General features: G+C 38.9%; 1 protein-coding gene across 3 annotated transcripts in view; it reads right to left on the reverse strand.

Moving 5' to 3' along the window:
* Window positions 1–105: 105 nt before the first annotated feature.
* The window catches only part of LOC137623217 (FK506-binding protein 15-like), a 176,189-nt gene continuing 160,597 nt past the window's right edge, over window positions 106–15,697 (reverse strand). For all 3 annotated transcript variants that reach the window (XM_068353933.1, XM_068353935.1, XM_068353936.1), the window contains exon 18: window positions 106–1,296. In XM_068353933.1, the coding sequence (XP_068210034.1) occupies window positions 1,225–1,296 (72 nt within the window). In that variant the 3' untranslated portion in view covers window positions 106–1,224. The remainder of the gene's footprint in view (window positions 1,297–15,697) is intronic.

Raw genomic sequence — 15,697 nt, forward strand, 5'->3', positions numbered from 1 at the left:
TAATTAATAAAAACATGCATGATAAAAGTTTGAGACAAGGAAAAAAGTGGCAATGGTTGCTTGGGTATCTGCAATTAACTTAGGGGAGAATAAGAATATTTAGGGTAAATTGCCTTGATAAATTCTGGCAATTTATTATGCCTCTCAAAATTATCAATGTCTAAAACATGCCGTGCCAAAAATATCAGGATACAGCTAATATATAAAAAAATATATTCAAGAAAACCTCTCCGATAACAGGCTAAAATAGATAATTTGTCTCGTGGGAAGGTTTCCCAAGCAATTTGTGACTTTTCTTCAGGTTCCAATGAAACCAGTCACCCTTAAATAATCAATTATAAAATTTAAAATCTTAAATGCCCAATAAATGCAACTGCATATGGTAATGTATTCACAAAATCAAAATTACCCTGTGTAAATATTGCAATGGATAAAAAACTGCATTTCCTTATCAAGTATATGGATATGAAAAAAATAATACAAACACCACCAATATAAATAAATCCAATTAACTGAGAATTTAGTTCTATAAAACTTTTAAACCCTCATGGAATTACCCACCATATGCATATAAGTATTTTCAGTCATCGGTGAAGATGCCCTCCTTAACATTCAATTATTTAGATTTCTTACATAAAACATTATGACAGTCTTTTTATTTTGATGTAATGCTGTAGTTTCTTTGCACAGAGCATTTTAATATCATATACTTATGACTACTAAAAAGGATAACCTTGTACAGTTTTCTCCTTGTCCCATATCTGAAATAAAATCAAAGCTTTCATATATAAGAATGAGAAATTGCAAATGAACATTCTAAAAATCAAAGAGAAGTCAATTTCATTTGAAAGTTATGAGACACATTTCAGTCTAATCAAAATATCAAATCGGTGTACATATATAATAACATTAATTTGGAGGTATGTAATCTACCTGATGAGTACTCTGTAATATGATGAAGTAATCAAGTGCTTTTTACGAGAATCTATCTAAATTTTCATCCTGAAAATATAAAAGCAATGAAAGTTTTAAGTCAGGCTCCTTTCTGAAACATAATGGAATATTTGAATGTGTAAATTATAAAATTGTTGGTACCTAACCTACTCGGTTTATCAACATGACAGATCATCGTTAAAGCTCCTTTGATAAGAGTATAATAGTTCAGAATCTATAAAAGCCTCTCTACTTCCCTTGCACAGAAACACAGAACTGTCTATCCTAAAATCAGGACAGCCAATCATCATCATCATCTTCATCACTGAAAAGGGGTGGAGGAGGAGGCTGGGGTCGCCAAGCCTGGAAAAAAAACATCATAAAATTTTATCAAATATACTGTATTAACATAAATAGAAAAAATCAGAGGGAATAAATATGTACATGTACACTAATTACCATACATATTAAGTTATTGAACAGAAAAATTAGAAAATTTATTCTATTAATACCATGGTAGTTTTTTAAGTCAATCTCCAATTTTTTAGTATTAGTATTACATATTTCATGCTTGCTGATGGGTCCAAACCTGCAGACATTTAAGAAGCACTACTCTGAATATTATTAAGTTAAACACTAACTATAATAAAATTTAGATCAAGAATCCTCTTAATAATGAATGGAAAGATTTAAAAGAAAAAAAAAAGAAAATATGGAGCAAAGCTCTGTCCACACGATCGAACATGCTCGATGGGCAAACCGTGATACCAGACCACAATAGGTAGTGAGAACGCGGGTTGATAACATAAGAGGGAAAACCCACAGGCAGGGATCTGGCAACAATCAGTTTTGCGAGGATCTGGCAATAAACAGTGTTGGCAGTTCCCTGCCTGTGGTTTTTCTCTCTTCTGATATCATCAACCCTCATTCACACTATCTATTGTGGTCTGGTATCAAGGTTTGCCCGTCGAGCATGCTCAATCGTGTGGACAGGGGAGAGTTGAACAATTTCAACTTTGAAGTCTGTCACTCAAAAATAATTATCTCTTGTTATTATAAATATAGTTTTCACCTTCTCTGACCCCTCTTTATTTTAGATTTTTTGAGTAAGGTCACTAAGCTGTTTGTTCATTATCCAGTATTATATAGAATCCATTGAGGGGCACATGAACACCACAAGGCTTAAATCTTTAATTAACGTCAATGTTTTCAAAATAATGTTTTAAATACGTTATGTCTGAACAGATTTTTTCCATATTCATACTCCTCCACCCTTACCAGAAAGTAAGGCTGTTCTATAAACCTTATAAAATGCAACGCACTCACAAAGAAGCCTTCGCAAGAGCCAGAGTGATATTCAACGACATTTCAGTCTCATTCTACCAAGTTATCAGTCAGGTTTTCCTCAAAGGAGAGGGGGCACAGTCAAAGAACAGCAGAGGATTGCTTGCTCCTATGAATTAATAAAAGCCACTTAGTTTTACTTAACAACTTTCTCAAGACACCACTTCCTCAGACAAAATTTCCCTACGCAAACATCATGATGCAGCAGGAGGCTGCTATCACAGGCTTCTCCAGCCTTCTCTTCCCCTCAGACTTCCAGACTGGAGATCTTATAATACATTCCTCCTGGAGGTATTTGGCTTGCCACATGAGAGACAAGCTAACCATCTTGGTCATGGAAGGAAGGGGGAGATTTTTTGATAGAGGGCTATCCTTCTGCTCTTCTTCCTTTATCCCAAGGTAGAATAATACACTGATAGACAGGCTCAGTGCATATTCTACAAGTTCTAGCAAAGGGGTCTAAGGCTGAGATCTGCATTCAGGTTAAGCACCTGCTTTCCATCGTAGTCAAGAGTTCCAGCATCAAGAGGCTTTAACGCATAAATATCAATTTAACAGAGGAGCCAGCCAGAATTACTGCTAAGTCATCAGGTTAAAGTAGGAAGAGGAAAGTATACCCTTCCCCCTTCCACTGGTAAGGATGCCCTGCAGAAGTGGGATGGACGAACATTGGGGCAGAGACTAAGGCAAGGCTCTCCTCCTCTCTTCTTTGCATACAAATTCCAACACCTTTCCTTAATTATATTGGATTTGAAGCCTACTTTTTCTGGAAGAAGTTCATTTGATCCTTAAGAGGGGGGCATAGGGGAAGTCCCTGAGGTATCATGTAGAGGGGTTTCAATACAGAAATAAAAAAAATAAAATTTTTAAAAATAATTTGCAGTTTTCCTAACAATACAAACCATAAATCTTTCAATAGGACCACGATTTAGTGAAGCTGGCACCTAGCTGTTAAAATGTACTGTATAAATAGGCGATGGTAGTTGCGGCCAGGTGGTGGGTAAGCCCTGCCAACCAGAGTCCATTGAGCTGCCACTTCTAGGCTTAACATAGACTTGCAAGACAATTGAGGCATGAAGCGTAACTTACAGGACTCGGATATGAATAGTTAGAAAAAATATAAATTACTTTAAAATGAGTGATTTGTTCCATGACAGATATAAACCTTCATCCTTTAATAGGAGACTTACCCTTAGGAGGAAGGAAGTTCCTGTACCCAAACTGGCTGGTTTAAATCCTAGGATATCAAAGTACTTGAACCTGAAAAAGGAGCCTTAGCAATGACTCCAGCCAACCTCTTAACCTGGGAGAGGATGTCCTAGGTATTAGACCTCGGTTTCTGCCAAAAGAGACAGACGGTAATGGAAGAACCTACTGTACAGTATATCCATCTAAGGATATGGTGTCTGAAATATATGGTCAGTAAAGAAAAAAAGGGTTTGCATATCTTTATCCATCCTCCCCTTTGTAAGAAGGATGGGGGAGATACTTCTACATTCAAAATGTACAGAAATATTGGTTGATTTGATAGGTTTACCTAAATGGTGTCCAATCCAGCAAGTAAAGGAACTACTGCTGCACCCAAGAAGATAGGAAACAAAAAGAGGAAAAAGAGCCAGACAATCTTACCTCTCATCCTAAACTTCCGTCACAACCACTATCTTACACGAGACGCGTGTAGTCACGTAAGGGTGCTAGGGTCGCTACTCAACCTGTTGAGCTGCTACCACTGGAGTGAAGGTAAAAGTATCCATGGACCTGTGGGTATACTCTTAGAGGTGTTGGGCAGTGAAGCTTGTTTGGCCCTTCCAAACTACACCCTTCAAGACTTGAACACCTGACAGGTTCTTCCTGAAGGCTAATGTTAAACCAGTCCTTCTAACTTTGGTGGCGTATGCTTGGGAAGTTACCTCTGATCCTTCGGATGACATCAGATATGCCCGTCTGATGGTTTCGTGAAGCTAGAAGATCTTTTTTATCACCCAGCTGGTGCTAAGGAAGTCTCTGGTGTTGTGGTTTGAAAGTTCAAATCCTCTTTAGGTTCTGCTATAGTTCCCTTACAGGACAGAGATGAAAATCATCCTGATTTCTTATCACTTTATCAAGGAGGATGGAGAAGGACTCAAACTGGAATCGTGGATGACTGGGTTCTGGTTCTTTGCTACAAACTCTGGAACAAAAAAGGTAAAGGAGACATCCTTTCATCTCGCTGAATGACTAGTGACATACATGATGACATGCAAATTGTCTACTCACTGCATCTAGGCAAAAGTAAGAAGGAAGACAGTCTTGAGAGTTGATTCCTCTCTGACCATTAACTCACGGGTTTGTACAGTAGTCCTTTTGAGAGACCTGAGAACTTTGGTGTCATTCCCCACCGGTGGTTTGAGTTCATTGGGAGGAAAAGACTGCTCAAAACTCCTCATAAGTATAGACAGCTCCAACAAAGTGGCAATGTCTATGTCTTTCAGGCCATGATAGCCTTTATCCAATGAGATGAGCTTCTCCAAACAAAGATAGAAAGAGGAAATCAGCTATTAGTTTCAGAGAGGCTTCAAACAGACAAAGTATTCATTCTATGACAAAAATAGCAGAAGATGGACCTCTACAAAAAATCTTTGCAGATATCCAGACATATCCTGTGAAGTTTCTTGCAAAAAGCCTTTTGGTTGGAAGAGATGCTGTATCAACTGTCATGAAGAGACAGGTATGGCTCTAAGTTGTGGTACCTCTAGAGATGGGAATAACAAATTCGGGCCATTAGGGTAGTTCTCTTGGTACCTTAACTAAGGAACATCATCAGATCTAGGTATCATTCGGAATGTGGCCACTTTGGAGCCACCAAGGTCATTCTGAGATTCGGAGTCATCAACCACCTCTTGATTACCCATCGAATCAGAAGGATCAGAGGAAATGTGAGGACATCTTAGCTGTCCCACGGATGCTAGGAGTAGTCTCTCATGGTTCACCGACAGATCTGGAACTGGAGAGCAGAATACTAGTACCTTTTTGTAGAGCTGTGAGGCAAATATGTTGATAGACAGTGAGCGCTGGTGCAGGAAGTCTTTCTACTGCTAGAGGATGAAGGGACCATAGTGCTTCTATGACTTATTCCTGGAGATTGAGTGTTTTGGCTAGAACATTCCTTTTGCAAGGAATGAGCTTTACAAACAGCTCTAGAACATTGTTGAATATCAAAACATTCGACAGGTTTGCTAACACGCAGAGATACTGTAAAACTGTGCCCCCTTGCTTGTTAATGTAGGCCACCATGGTAATGTTGTCACTTATCAATACTACAGTGCTCCATCAAACTTTGTTGGAAAGCTTGCAATGCTAGAAGCACTGCTTGGATTTCCAACAGGTTGATGTAGCGACACTTTTTTCATTGTACAAGATTGAGTGCTGGAAGCAAGAGCATGACAATCTGTACCTCATACCACCTCACCTTTCGAAGGTTTGTGGGTGGTACAGCAGTGCCTCTTTAACACATGCGAAAAACGGTAGGGCAAGCCTCACAAAGATTTGTACAATTGGTCGTGATAGGGGTTTGTTGATCTTCAGAGCAAATGGTACAGCATCTGAGGGCTCAGCAGTTGAAGTCGAGATTGAAGATACAGAGCTAGGAGAGGAAGAAAGGCGTTTCTTCCCCTTTCCAGAAGTCTTAGTTCAAGATTTCCTGTCCAGCAGCGATGAAACCACAGGAGGAGAAGATAGGGATCTTCTCCTACAGCAGGCAAGGACTCGTCGGCAGTCGTCACAACCAACATGTGGAACAGCAGAAGAGAAGAGTACAACAGCAGAAATCCAGGATGGTGCCAATACTTTCAGCTGCTTCTCTGCAAACAGATTGCCATAGATGCCTAAGAAAGGCCACAGTTCCCTGAGGTCCAAGTCCTAGCTATCATAGTCATCAACCATCACATAGGAAGGCAAATTTTTACGAGAATCATGGGGTACTGACTTCACTAGGAAAAGTGATGCTCCTACCTCTCTCGAAGCCTAAATTGGAGTCTCCTCTTTTCTTCAGTTCTTTTCCAGAAGACTGTGCTCCAGAAGAATTTGAAGAAGTTGCAACAGTTAGAGTAAGAATGTGTTGAGGTGGTTTGGCCATGTTAAGAGAATGGAAAATGGCTGTCTGCTAAAGAAGGTGATGAATGCAAGAGTTGATGAGAAAAGTTGAAGAGGAAGGCCAAGGTTTGGGTGGATGGATGGAGTGAAGAAAGCTCTGGGTGATAGGAGGATAGATGTGAGAGAGGCAAGAGAGCGTGCTAGAAATAGGAATGAATGGCGCGCGATTGTGACGCAGTTCCGATAGGCCCTGCTGCTTCCTCCGGTGCCTTAGATGACCGTGGAGGTAGCAGCAGTAGGGGATTCAGCATTATAAAGCTTCATCTGTGGTGGATAACGGGGGAGGGTGGGCTGTGGCACCCTAGCAGCACCAGCTGAACTCGGTTGAGTGCCTTGTCAGGCTGGGAGGAACGTAGAGAGTAAAGGTCCCCTTTTTGTTTTTGTTTTATTTGTTGATGTCGGCTAACCCCCAAAATTGGGGGAAGTGCCTTGGTATATGTATGTATGTATTTTCCTAGCTATACAAACCTGAGTCATTTATACAAGGTTACTTCTAGTCTCGTTTTCTACAACCAGACAATCAAAAAGTTGGAGGTTTGATTACGTAATGCTGCAATGCAAGACAACTGCTGCGCATGACGCACTATGGTTGTTCGAAGCGCTTGTTACAACACTCATCTGATCAAAGACTTGCAAGGTGGTTGAGGCAGGACTTTTAGTAAATGACTCGGGTTTGTATAGCTAGGAAAAATACAAATCATATAAAATTCATAGTTTATTCCTACGTGTATAAAAACTTCCGAGTCATTTATATGGGAGTCTTTCTTAGGTGGAAGGAAGTCTTGGTGAAGGTAGGAGGTCAGTCCTTCTCTCTTAAGATACAATTACTATAGCAATAGCAAGAGATCAAAGTGAATTATCTATGAACAGCACAGCCACCACATAAAGAGGCAAGGCCTTACATTTAATTCTAGAGAGACCTTTGCCAGGATGAAGTGATAAGAACATCAAGTGCTGCATATTATCAATGTACAGTACTGTATTCAATTTATCATCCAATATATCAACCAGTGCTCAACTTCAAGGCATTCTTGCCTGCATTAGAGTGGATAGGGTGGATTCCAAGTAAAGGCATCAAGTCTGATCAAGATTACCATTCACCTTAGTGGTTATTACATACCCTTATAATACAGAGAATAACAGATGCCCAAGATAAGAGCAGTTACATGTCCCATAAGAACTTATAGTTAGACTTTGTTTGCAGCAACAATAGAGCCCATAGAAAAGGCGTCAAAAACCTGCAAGTGCAATCTCTAAGGTAATAAAAGTGGTTTGTCTCTTTCAAACTAAAGCTTTTAGAACTTGTGTTACAGAGTGGTTCTTGCGGAACGCTAAGGTTGCGACAAGCCCACATATATCATGTGCTTGAAGGGAGGCCCTTGGAGACACTTTCCCCGAGTATCTATAGGCTCTCATGATAGTTCCTCTCAACCAGAAAGAAATAGTATTTCTGGAAACTTTCATTTTGGAGTAGCCAGTGCTCACAAACAAGTAGGACATTTTAGGTTTAAGATTATGCATTCTCTCTAAATATTTATACACATCTTACAGGACATAATAACATGTTATCAGTTACCTCTTTGAGACAAGATCATGAAAGGGTCAAATCTAAGATCATTATCAACTGTATTTTGGGTTTTGGCCACAATTTCTGGAACAAAGCAAAAAGATAGCTCTTTCCACCCTCTGAATGTGACACAAGATGAGATGGACCTTACAATTCACTCACTCTCTTGGCCAAAGCTGAAGCAAGGAGCAAGATGGTCTTTAAGGTAAGGTCTCCGCTTTATGCAGAAAGTAGTCATTCTTCCTGATGGCCTAGAGAACAGAGATTGGTGTCTCCATCTTGACACTCGTCTGTTGTAGTAGTAGTAGTAGTAGTACTAGTAGTAGTAGTAGTAGTAGTAGTACTAGTAGTAGTAGTAGTAGTATTGGTAGTATTGTTTACTAAGCTACAACCCTAGTTGGAAATACAGGATGCAACAAGCTTTCTTCAAGGACCATAAGATCTTAGCCACATCACAGGAAGGGGGCTTTAGTTCTCAAGGGGGGGGGGGGGGGAGACTGCTCAAAACTCCTAATATGAGCTGAGAGTTCTAAGAGTTGGCGAGATTCAATCCTTTCAGTTTGAGTACTTGGCTCAAGGCTGAGCAGTAGCCTTTTACTGCATTAACCGAAAGGGCATTCTTGTGACTCAAGCATTCCAAAAAGTTTGCAATCAGGGGAATAATGGCTTTGAGTGGAGTAATATTCCCCCTATGACATCATTCACTAAAGATTTTCCCCTTTGCCTGATAAACTGCTACAGGAGATGCTTGATAGTCTCCAGCTGCAAAAGGACAGCCAATGTAAATTTACTACATCGTGGAATCTTCTTATGTGAGGTTGCTGTAACAGGTTTGGCCATTCTGGAAGTTCTCTTGGTACTTCTGTGAGAAGTTCCAGAAGTTCTGAATACCACTCCACTGCTGGCCACTTTGGAGCCACTAGTGTTACTCTGACTCCCTTGGATGTTCTGACTCTGAATGTGTTCTGTGTCTAATGGGATCAGATAGAATGGATGGAAGGCGTAGAAGTCTAAACCATCCCATGGTGTTGAAATGCGTCTTCCATCACTACAGCTTGGCCTGGGACTGGAGAGCAATACACCAGGCGTTTGGGATTCACATGGGTGGCGAACATGTCGAGAGACGTGGAACCCCACAAAGTCACAAGTCTCTTAGCCACTAGAGGAAGCAAAGACCATTCAAAACTCATCCACCCACCAAAGGAGGTCTTTTACCATCTCCTGAGATACTTGCAGCAGAGTTGTAGGGTGATCTGAAGCTTATGACCATTGATTCATTAGAGCCCACTGCACCGAGCGCAGATGCAACCTTCCCAGAGGGATGAGGTCCTCTAACAAGGAGAGATGGCCTAGTAGCTTCTGCCAAGTCAGGGCAGGATGGTTCCCCTTCCGAAAGATTGTTGCCAATATTCTGAATCTTAATATTCTGTTGGCTGAAGGAAAGGCTTTGGCATGGACCGAGTCTGTCCATACCTAGATACCTGATGGACTGCTAGAGGACAAGGCTGGACTTTTGCAGGTTAAGTTGGACCCATAAATCCTTGCACAGACCCAGAAGTAAGTGTGTTTCAGTTGGAGAGCTTGGGATTCTGCTAAGAGAAACCAGTCGTCCAGGTATCTCAGGAGCCTAATGCCCATGGCATAAGCCCAGGCTGAGACAAGGACAAAGATCTTAGTGAAGACTTGAGGAGCTGTTGATGGGGCGAAGCACAGCACCTTGAACTGGAAAATTTTGTCTTGAAAGAGAAACCTTTGGTACTTCCTCGAGGCAGATTGGATGGTGATCTGAAAATAGGCGTCCTTCAGGCCTGTGGTCAGAAAGTAGTCATTCTTCCTGATGGCCTAGAGAACAGAGATTGGTGTCTCCATCTTGACACTCGTCTGTTGTAGTAGTAGTAGTAGTAGTAGTAGTAGTAGTAGTGGTAGTATCGTTTACTAAGCTACAACCCTAGTTGGAAATACAGGATGCAATAAGCCCAGGGGCTCCAACAGGGAAAATAACCAAGTGAGGAAAGGAAACAAGGAAAAATAAAATATTTTAAGAAAAGTAACATTCAAATAAATATTTCTAATATAAATATAAACTATAAAAACTTTAACAAAACAAGAGGAAGAGAAACTAGAAGGAATAGTGTACCCAAATGTACTCTCAAGCTAGAGAACTCTAACCCAAGACAGTGGAAGACCTTTTATAGAGCTACTAGGATTATGGAATTGCAAAGGATTAGCAGCAGAATGAACTACAGTATGTAAAGATTTTGAGGCTGTGTGTGAGACTTTCAAATCTGTAGAGAGCAGTATACTTTAAGAACCCTTATTGAACGAAATGCTATTAATATCAGACTGACCATGTGGAGTTGGGTTAAGCTTGGCATCAGGGAGTGAATGGCTAGAATTACCATTATTATTCACTGAACTTCTGAAATTTAACAAAGGAATCAAGTGGTGTCAAGAGCTTGTGAAGCTCATCACTATCGCAAGAATACACAAATCTATAAGTAATATAAAAAGCAAAATACTACATAAAATCTGAAACTGGAAATAAACAGCATTTCACCAGCATTATAATCCTAAAATAACAAAAAGCAAGCTAGTTAACCTGTAGCTAAGAGAAAGTTTGGAGTGGCAATATAAATGTTATTTTTAATCTAGTTGATAATTGAGATTGGTTTTAAATTTTACATTAAAATTACCCCATTTTCACAAGTCCATAACACCATTCACTTCCTGCAATTGAAAAATAAGAAATAAAAAGTTTGGTAAGGCAAGGGCAGTACATGTGCACTCAACATCAACTGAATCAACGGTGAAGCTCTTTGACTGGGAAAAGGGGGCAGGGCTCTTCATTACACACCCTTCACCAGCTGGATAACTTCTCCATATCCAGGCTTTTAACAAGTCTCCAGCTCACACAGAATCAATCTTCCTACTTGAGGTTAAAGGGGCAGGGCTTCTCGTCATGCAACCTTCACCAGCTGGAAAACTTCTCCATATCCAGGCTTTTAATAAATGTCTCCAGCTCACACTGAATCAATCTCCATAATTAAAGGACAAGGGTTTGTATGCTGCATAACAACAAGCACTATTGGACCTCGTATACTGTACACAGACTTCCCTAGCGTCATAAGTAAGGTTGGTTCTCCAGTTGGGATATCTGATCATGCCTTGATTTCATTGATAGTGAAGACTGAGCAGCCTGTCCATGATATATCATATTCATGTAAGATTTATATGAAATCTCCAGCAGGCTGGAATGGGATTTTCGGTGATCTTTTCAGCTTGAATTGGTCACAATTGTATAGTTGTGTTCATCCTGTTGTCCCTTTGAATAAGAATCTGGTCAACATAACTGATAGGCGTATCCCTTCCCGTGTGCTAAGGTACCAAGGGAAGGACAAACCATGGTTCAATGATGATTGTAGACATACTTATTTGGAGAAGCAGGAAGGCCTATTAACCCACAGGAGTTTTTTTTTTTTTTCAAGCACATTTTGCAATATATTTTTTTTAAATTGCTCTATCAGCCTTAATTTTCGTCATAAAGAGGTCAGGTTGGTCTCATTATTTTGGAAAATACTTGAAGTTTCTCATAAAGTTATCAAAAATATGCAAAAAAAATGTAAAAAAAAGTTTTTTGCAAGGATGTACTGGTATGTCCATGGGGGTAAAGAGATGAGTTTTGTGAAATGTACCAGTACGTCCATTGGGGGTAAAAGGGTTGAAAGGTTTGCTAAAGGCAATCATCTATTCCCTAGTTTGCAATTTTGTTTTTGTAAAGGCCTTGGAGCATGTGATGCCCATCTTACAATCTCCAATGCTGTACAGATATCCCTTGATTGTGGTCAGGAGGTTTGTCTGATTGGCCTTGATTTTAGTGCTGCCTTTGACCGTGTTAATCATGAAAGCACGAGGCTGTTGATTTCAAACTCAAACAGTTGGGAGTAGGTGGGTCATTTTTTAGCATTATTATTGAATTTCTAAGCAATAGATCTCAAAGAGTTGTTGTTGATGGGCACTATAGTGAATATAGGAATGTCATATCTGGTGTTCCTCGAGGTAGTGTTCTTCACTCATTACTTTTCACTATAAACACATTGGTCATGTGGTTTGGCCTAGAAAACAAGCTTGTTGCGTATGAAGATGCTGCTACACTCTACATCAATTCCATCTCCAGAATGTAGATCTGAGGTTGCTGAATCCCTTAATAGAGATCTAGCTAAAATTAGTGCATGGTGCAAATTATGGGGTATGAAGTTGAATCCTAACAAAACTAAAAGTATGATTATAAGCAGGTCAAGGACAGTGGCTCCTCAACATCTGGATCTCAGCATTGATGTTGTTTCTTTAACTCTGTATGGCTCATAAAATTTTAGGTATAATTCTCAACAGCTAATTTACTTTTGAGAAACACATTAGGTCTGTCTACAATTGCACAAATAATTGGCTTATTGAGAAAGTCTTACAAGATTTTTGGTGATCAATATATTCTGAAGTGTTTAAATTCTTTCATTCTACCTTGTTTCGAGGAGCGTCCTCCTGTCTAGTCTTCAGCTGATGTTTCTCATCGTAATTTGTTGGAGAGAAACTTACGGTCTATTAAATTTCTTATTCCTGATCTAGATATTAATCTCTGGCACCATTGTTTAATTAGTTCATTATGCATGTTGCATAAGATTTTTCATAATTCTGATCATCCTTTACATTCAGATCTTCCCGGACAGTTCCATCCTGTTCGTATTACTAGGCATGCAGTTAATTATAATAGTCAGGCCTTCTCAATCATGAGGCTTAATACTACACAATATTCTAGAAGCTTTATTTCAGCTGTGACCAAGCTGTGGAATGATCTTCCTAGTTGGGTAGTTGAATCGATAGAACTTCTAAAGTTCAAACTTGCAGCAAATGTTTTCATGTTGAACAGGCTTACACAAGTCTTTTTGTAGTCTATTTATGAAATATCTCTTACTTTTGATGTTACTGTTTTTAAAATATTTTATTTTAATTGTTCATTATCTCCCAGATCTTTTATTTATTTCATTATTTCCTTTCCTCACTGAGCTATTTTTCCTTGTTAGAGCCCTTGGGCATATAGCATCTTGCTTTTCCAACTAGGGTTGTAGCTTAGCTGATGATAATAATAATAATAATAATAATAATAATAATAATAATAATAATAATAATAAAAATCATTTAAATCACAGTATTGCCTCAACATGACACAAAAAGGGAATGTGGATCATGATCTTCCAGAAATAATTCTTGTGCACACTCCAGGCAAGACTTGGTAAGTAATCCAAGGGAAGACATACCGAGTACAGTATGTAAACAATGTAAGAGAGTAAGCAACCTAACGGTGATCACGGCTGTGCGACGAAGATAACGGAAAACTATACTTCATAATCGGCAACCAAGGCATCCTACCATTTACTGCTAGAGGGCTCTTTTCTTTTGTTAAGGGCCTGCATTTGTTATGCATTTGTTAAAGTGAAAGAAAGGGAGAAAATTATAAAATCTTTAAAAAATTACGGGCAAGTGGCAATTAAACTGGACTCCTGGAGAGTATGCAATATGAACATCGGGGGAGATTCATGGAAATAGTACAAAGCAACTTTATAATTGAAACCATTACCATTAAGTGTAAAATTACTATGTGTGTGTTTCATGTAACAAACTTCAAATGTAAAATCTTAAATTAGAGTATACAATATCAGGATGCGTATTTCAAAGCATGCAAATAGACAGAGCTCCCACATGTGCAAAATGGGGTATAAGTGTAGTCAACCAATCCATAAGTGCAAATATACATCCCATACAGAACTATATATAAGAAAAAATTAGACACATAAATATACCATCATCAATATTTGAAAAAAAATAACACAGAAAATGAAACAAATGAAAAAATACAGCAATGCTTATCTTCATCCTAATATAAAAGAAAGAATATAAAAATGAGAGAAAAAAGGGATTAAAAAATTACATTTTTGGTAACATTACAAATTTTCGAAGCTACTCCAGCCATAAATTATGTTACTTCTAAGTAACAGATCTTTAATCCCACCAGAGTACTGATTCTGCTTAAATGTATTCCAAAACCACCCACAACACACCTGCAGCCACTGTCATTCTTTCATTACTCTATGATTAATGGGTTAGTCTTAAAAATACTTGTGATAAAAAACACTTTGTTCATTACAACCTTTTCAATCTTATTGGGTTACAAATTTCGTGGGATGATTTAAGGAGGCAATGGATAAGGAGGTCCATAAGAAAAAACAATAAGATAAGCAAATTCTCTCAAGGAGTGGTCCAATAACGTCCATAAAGTAGTTTGCACTAGGCTTTGCCAAACACAACCCCTCATGTAAAGTAGCTAGGGCCTACATGGTAAAGTAAATGATAAACTTGTAAAATAACTAAGATGAAAGGCTACCACTCTCTCAAGCAATCAAAAGTGTGAAAATTAAAACACAATAAAGTCCAATAATTTCAAATGGGTGCCATGAAAATAAAAGGATCAGGGGGAAAGAGGATAATGAGAATGAAGACCTCATTCTTCCCAACTGAGGTTTTGTCACACTTACAACAAGTTACGAGTAAATCTCAAGACTTATGAGTAACATTCAAAAAGTAGAACTTCAAAAAGGTTGAGTGGCATCAACTTAAATCCCTACTTAAAGAATGCCAGCAAGTCCCAAGTTAAATTTTAAAATAAAAGAACAAGAAAAATCATTAAGACTTCACTTTGTTTTACTTGAAAAGCAGCTAAAATCAGAACAGAAGCTTCAAGAAGACGAGTATCCCATTAATAACACCAAGGCATGAATCTTTACTGGATCTTATATCATCATCATTATCATTACTAGCCAAGCTACAACCCCCACCCCACACTTGAAAAGGCAAAGCACTAAAAAGCCCAAGGACCCAAACAGGAAAAGCAGCCTATGGAAAAGAAACCAAGTAGTTAAGAATAAACAGAGGTTAAGAATAAACAAAAACACACACAAAAAAATATTTGTTCCAACATGAAATACAAGGCAATACACAAATAAACAATGAAACAAGACTAACAGGTAACACTTGCACCCAATTTTGTATTTTTGAAGTTTCACTGATTCAACTATTAGATTGGAAAGATCATCTGACAGTATGGCCACAACACGAAGGAAATTCCTACCATACTAAATAATATTGAACCTAATGAATGAGAGAGTGGTGTCATGTAAAGGAGAAAATTTCACACTGAATAAGGTGATGTGTATTTGATTAAGTATTTTATGAGATTTATTCGTTAGATAAACAAAAGAGAGAGAGAGAGAGAGAGAGAGAGAGAGAGAGAGAGAGAGAGAGAGAGAGAGAGAGAGAGAGAGAGAGAGAGAGAGAGAGAGAGAGAGAGAGAGAGAGAGAGAGAGAGAGAAATAAAATCGGAGTGAGATGGTACTCGAAAGCCAGTGTTGATGAAAAGTACTTACGTCGCAGGTTAGTTCGCCATAACAACGACCAACGATGGAAACATATAGTGACTCATGCAACAAAAATGCACGCCTGCCGGGAAACAGGAAGTGACATATGATGTTACCATTACGTCAGAAGAAGGGACCAATAGAACACCAAGAACAGTCACATGACGTGACGCAATTACAATACCCTTGTTCTGGGCTACTTAAGCTAATAACGCATAGAAGAAGGGCGCTCTTTCCTACAGTAAACCGCCATAGTCGG

Source organism: Palaemon carinicauda, chromosome 30, assembly GCF_036898095.1.
Source record: "Palaemon carinicauda isolate YSFRI2023 chromosome 30, ASM3689809v2, whole genome shotgun sequence".
Lineage (NCBI taxonomy): Eukaryota > Metazoa > Arthropoda > Malacostraca > Decapoda > Palaemonidae > Palaemon > Palaemon carinicauda.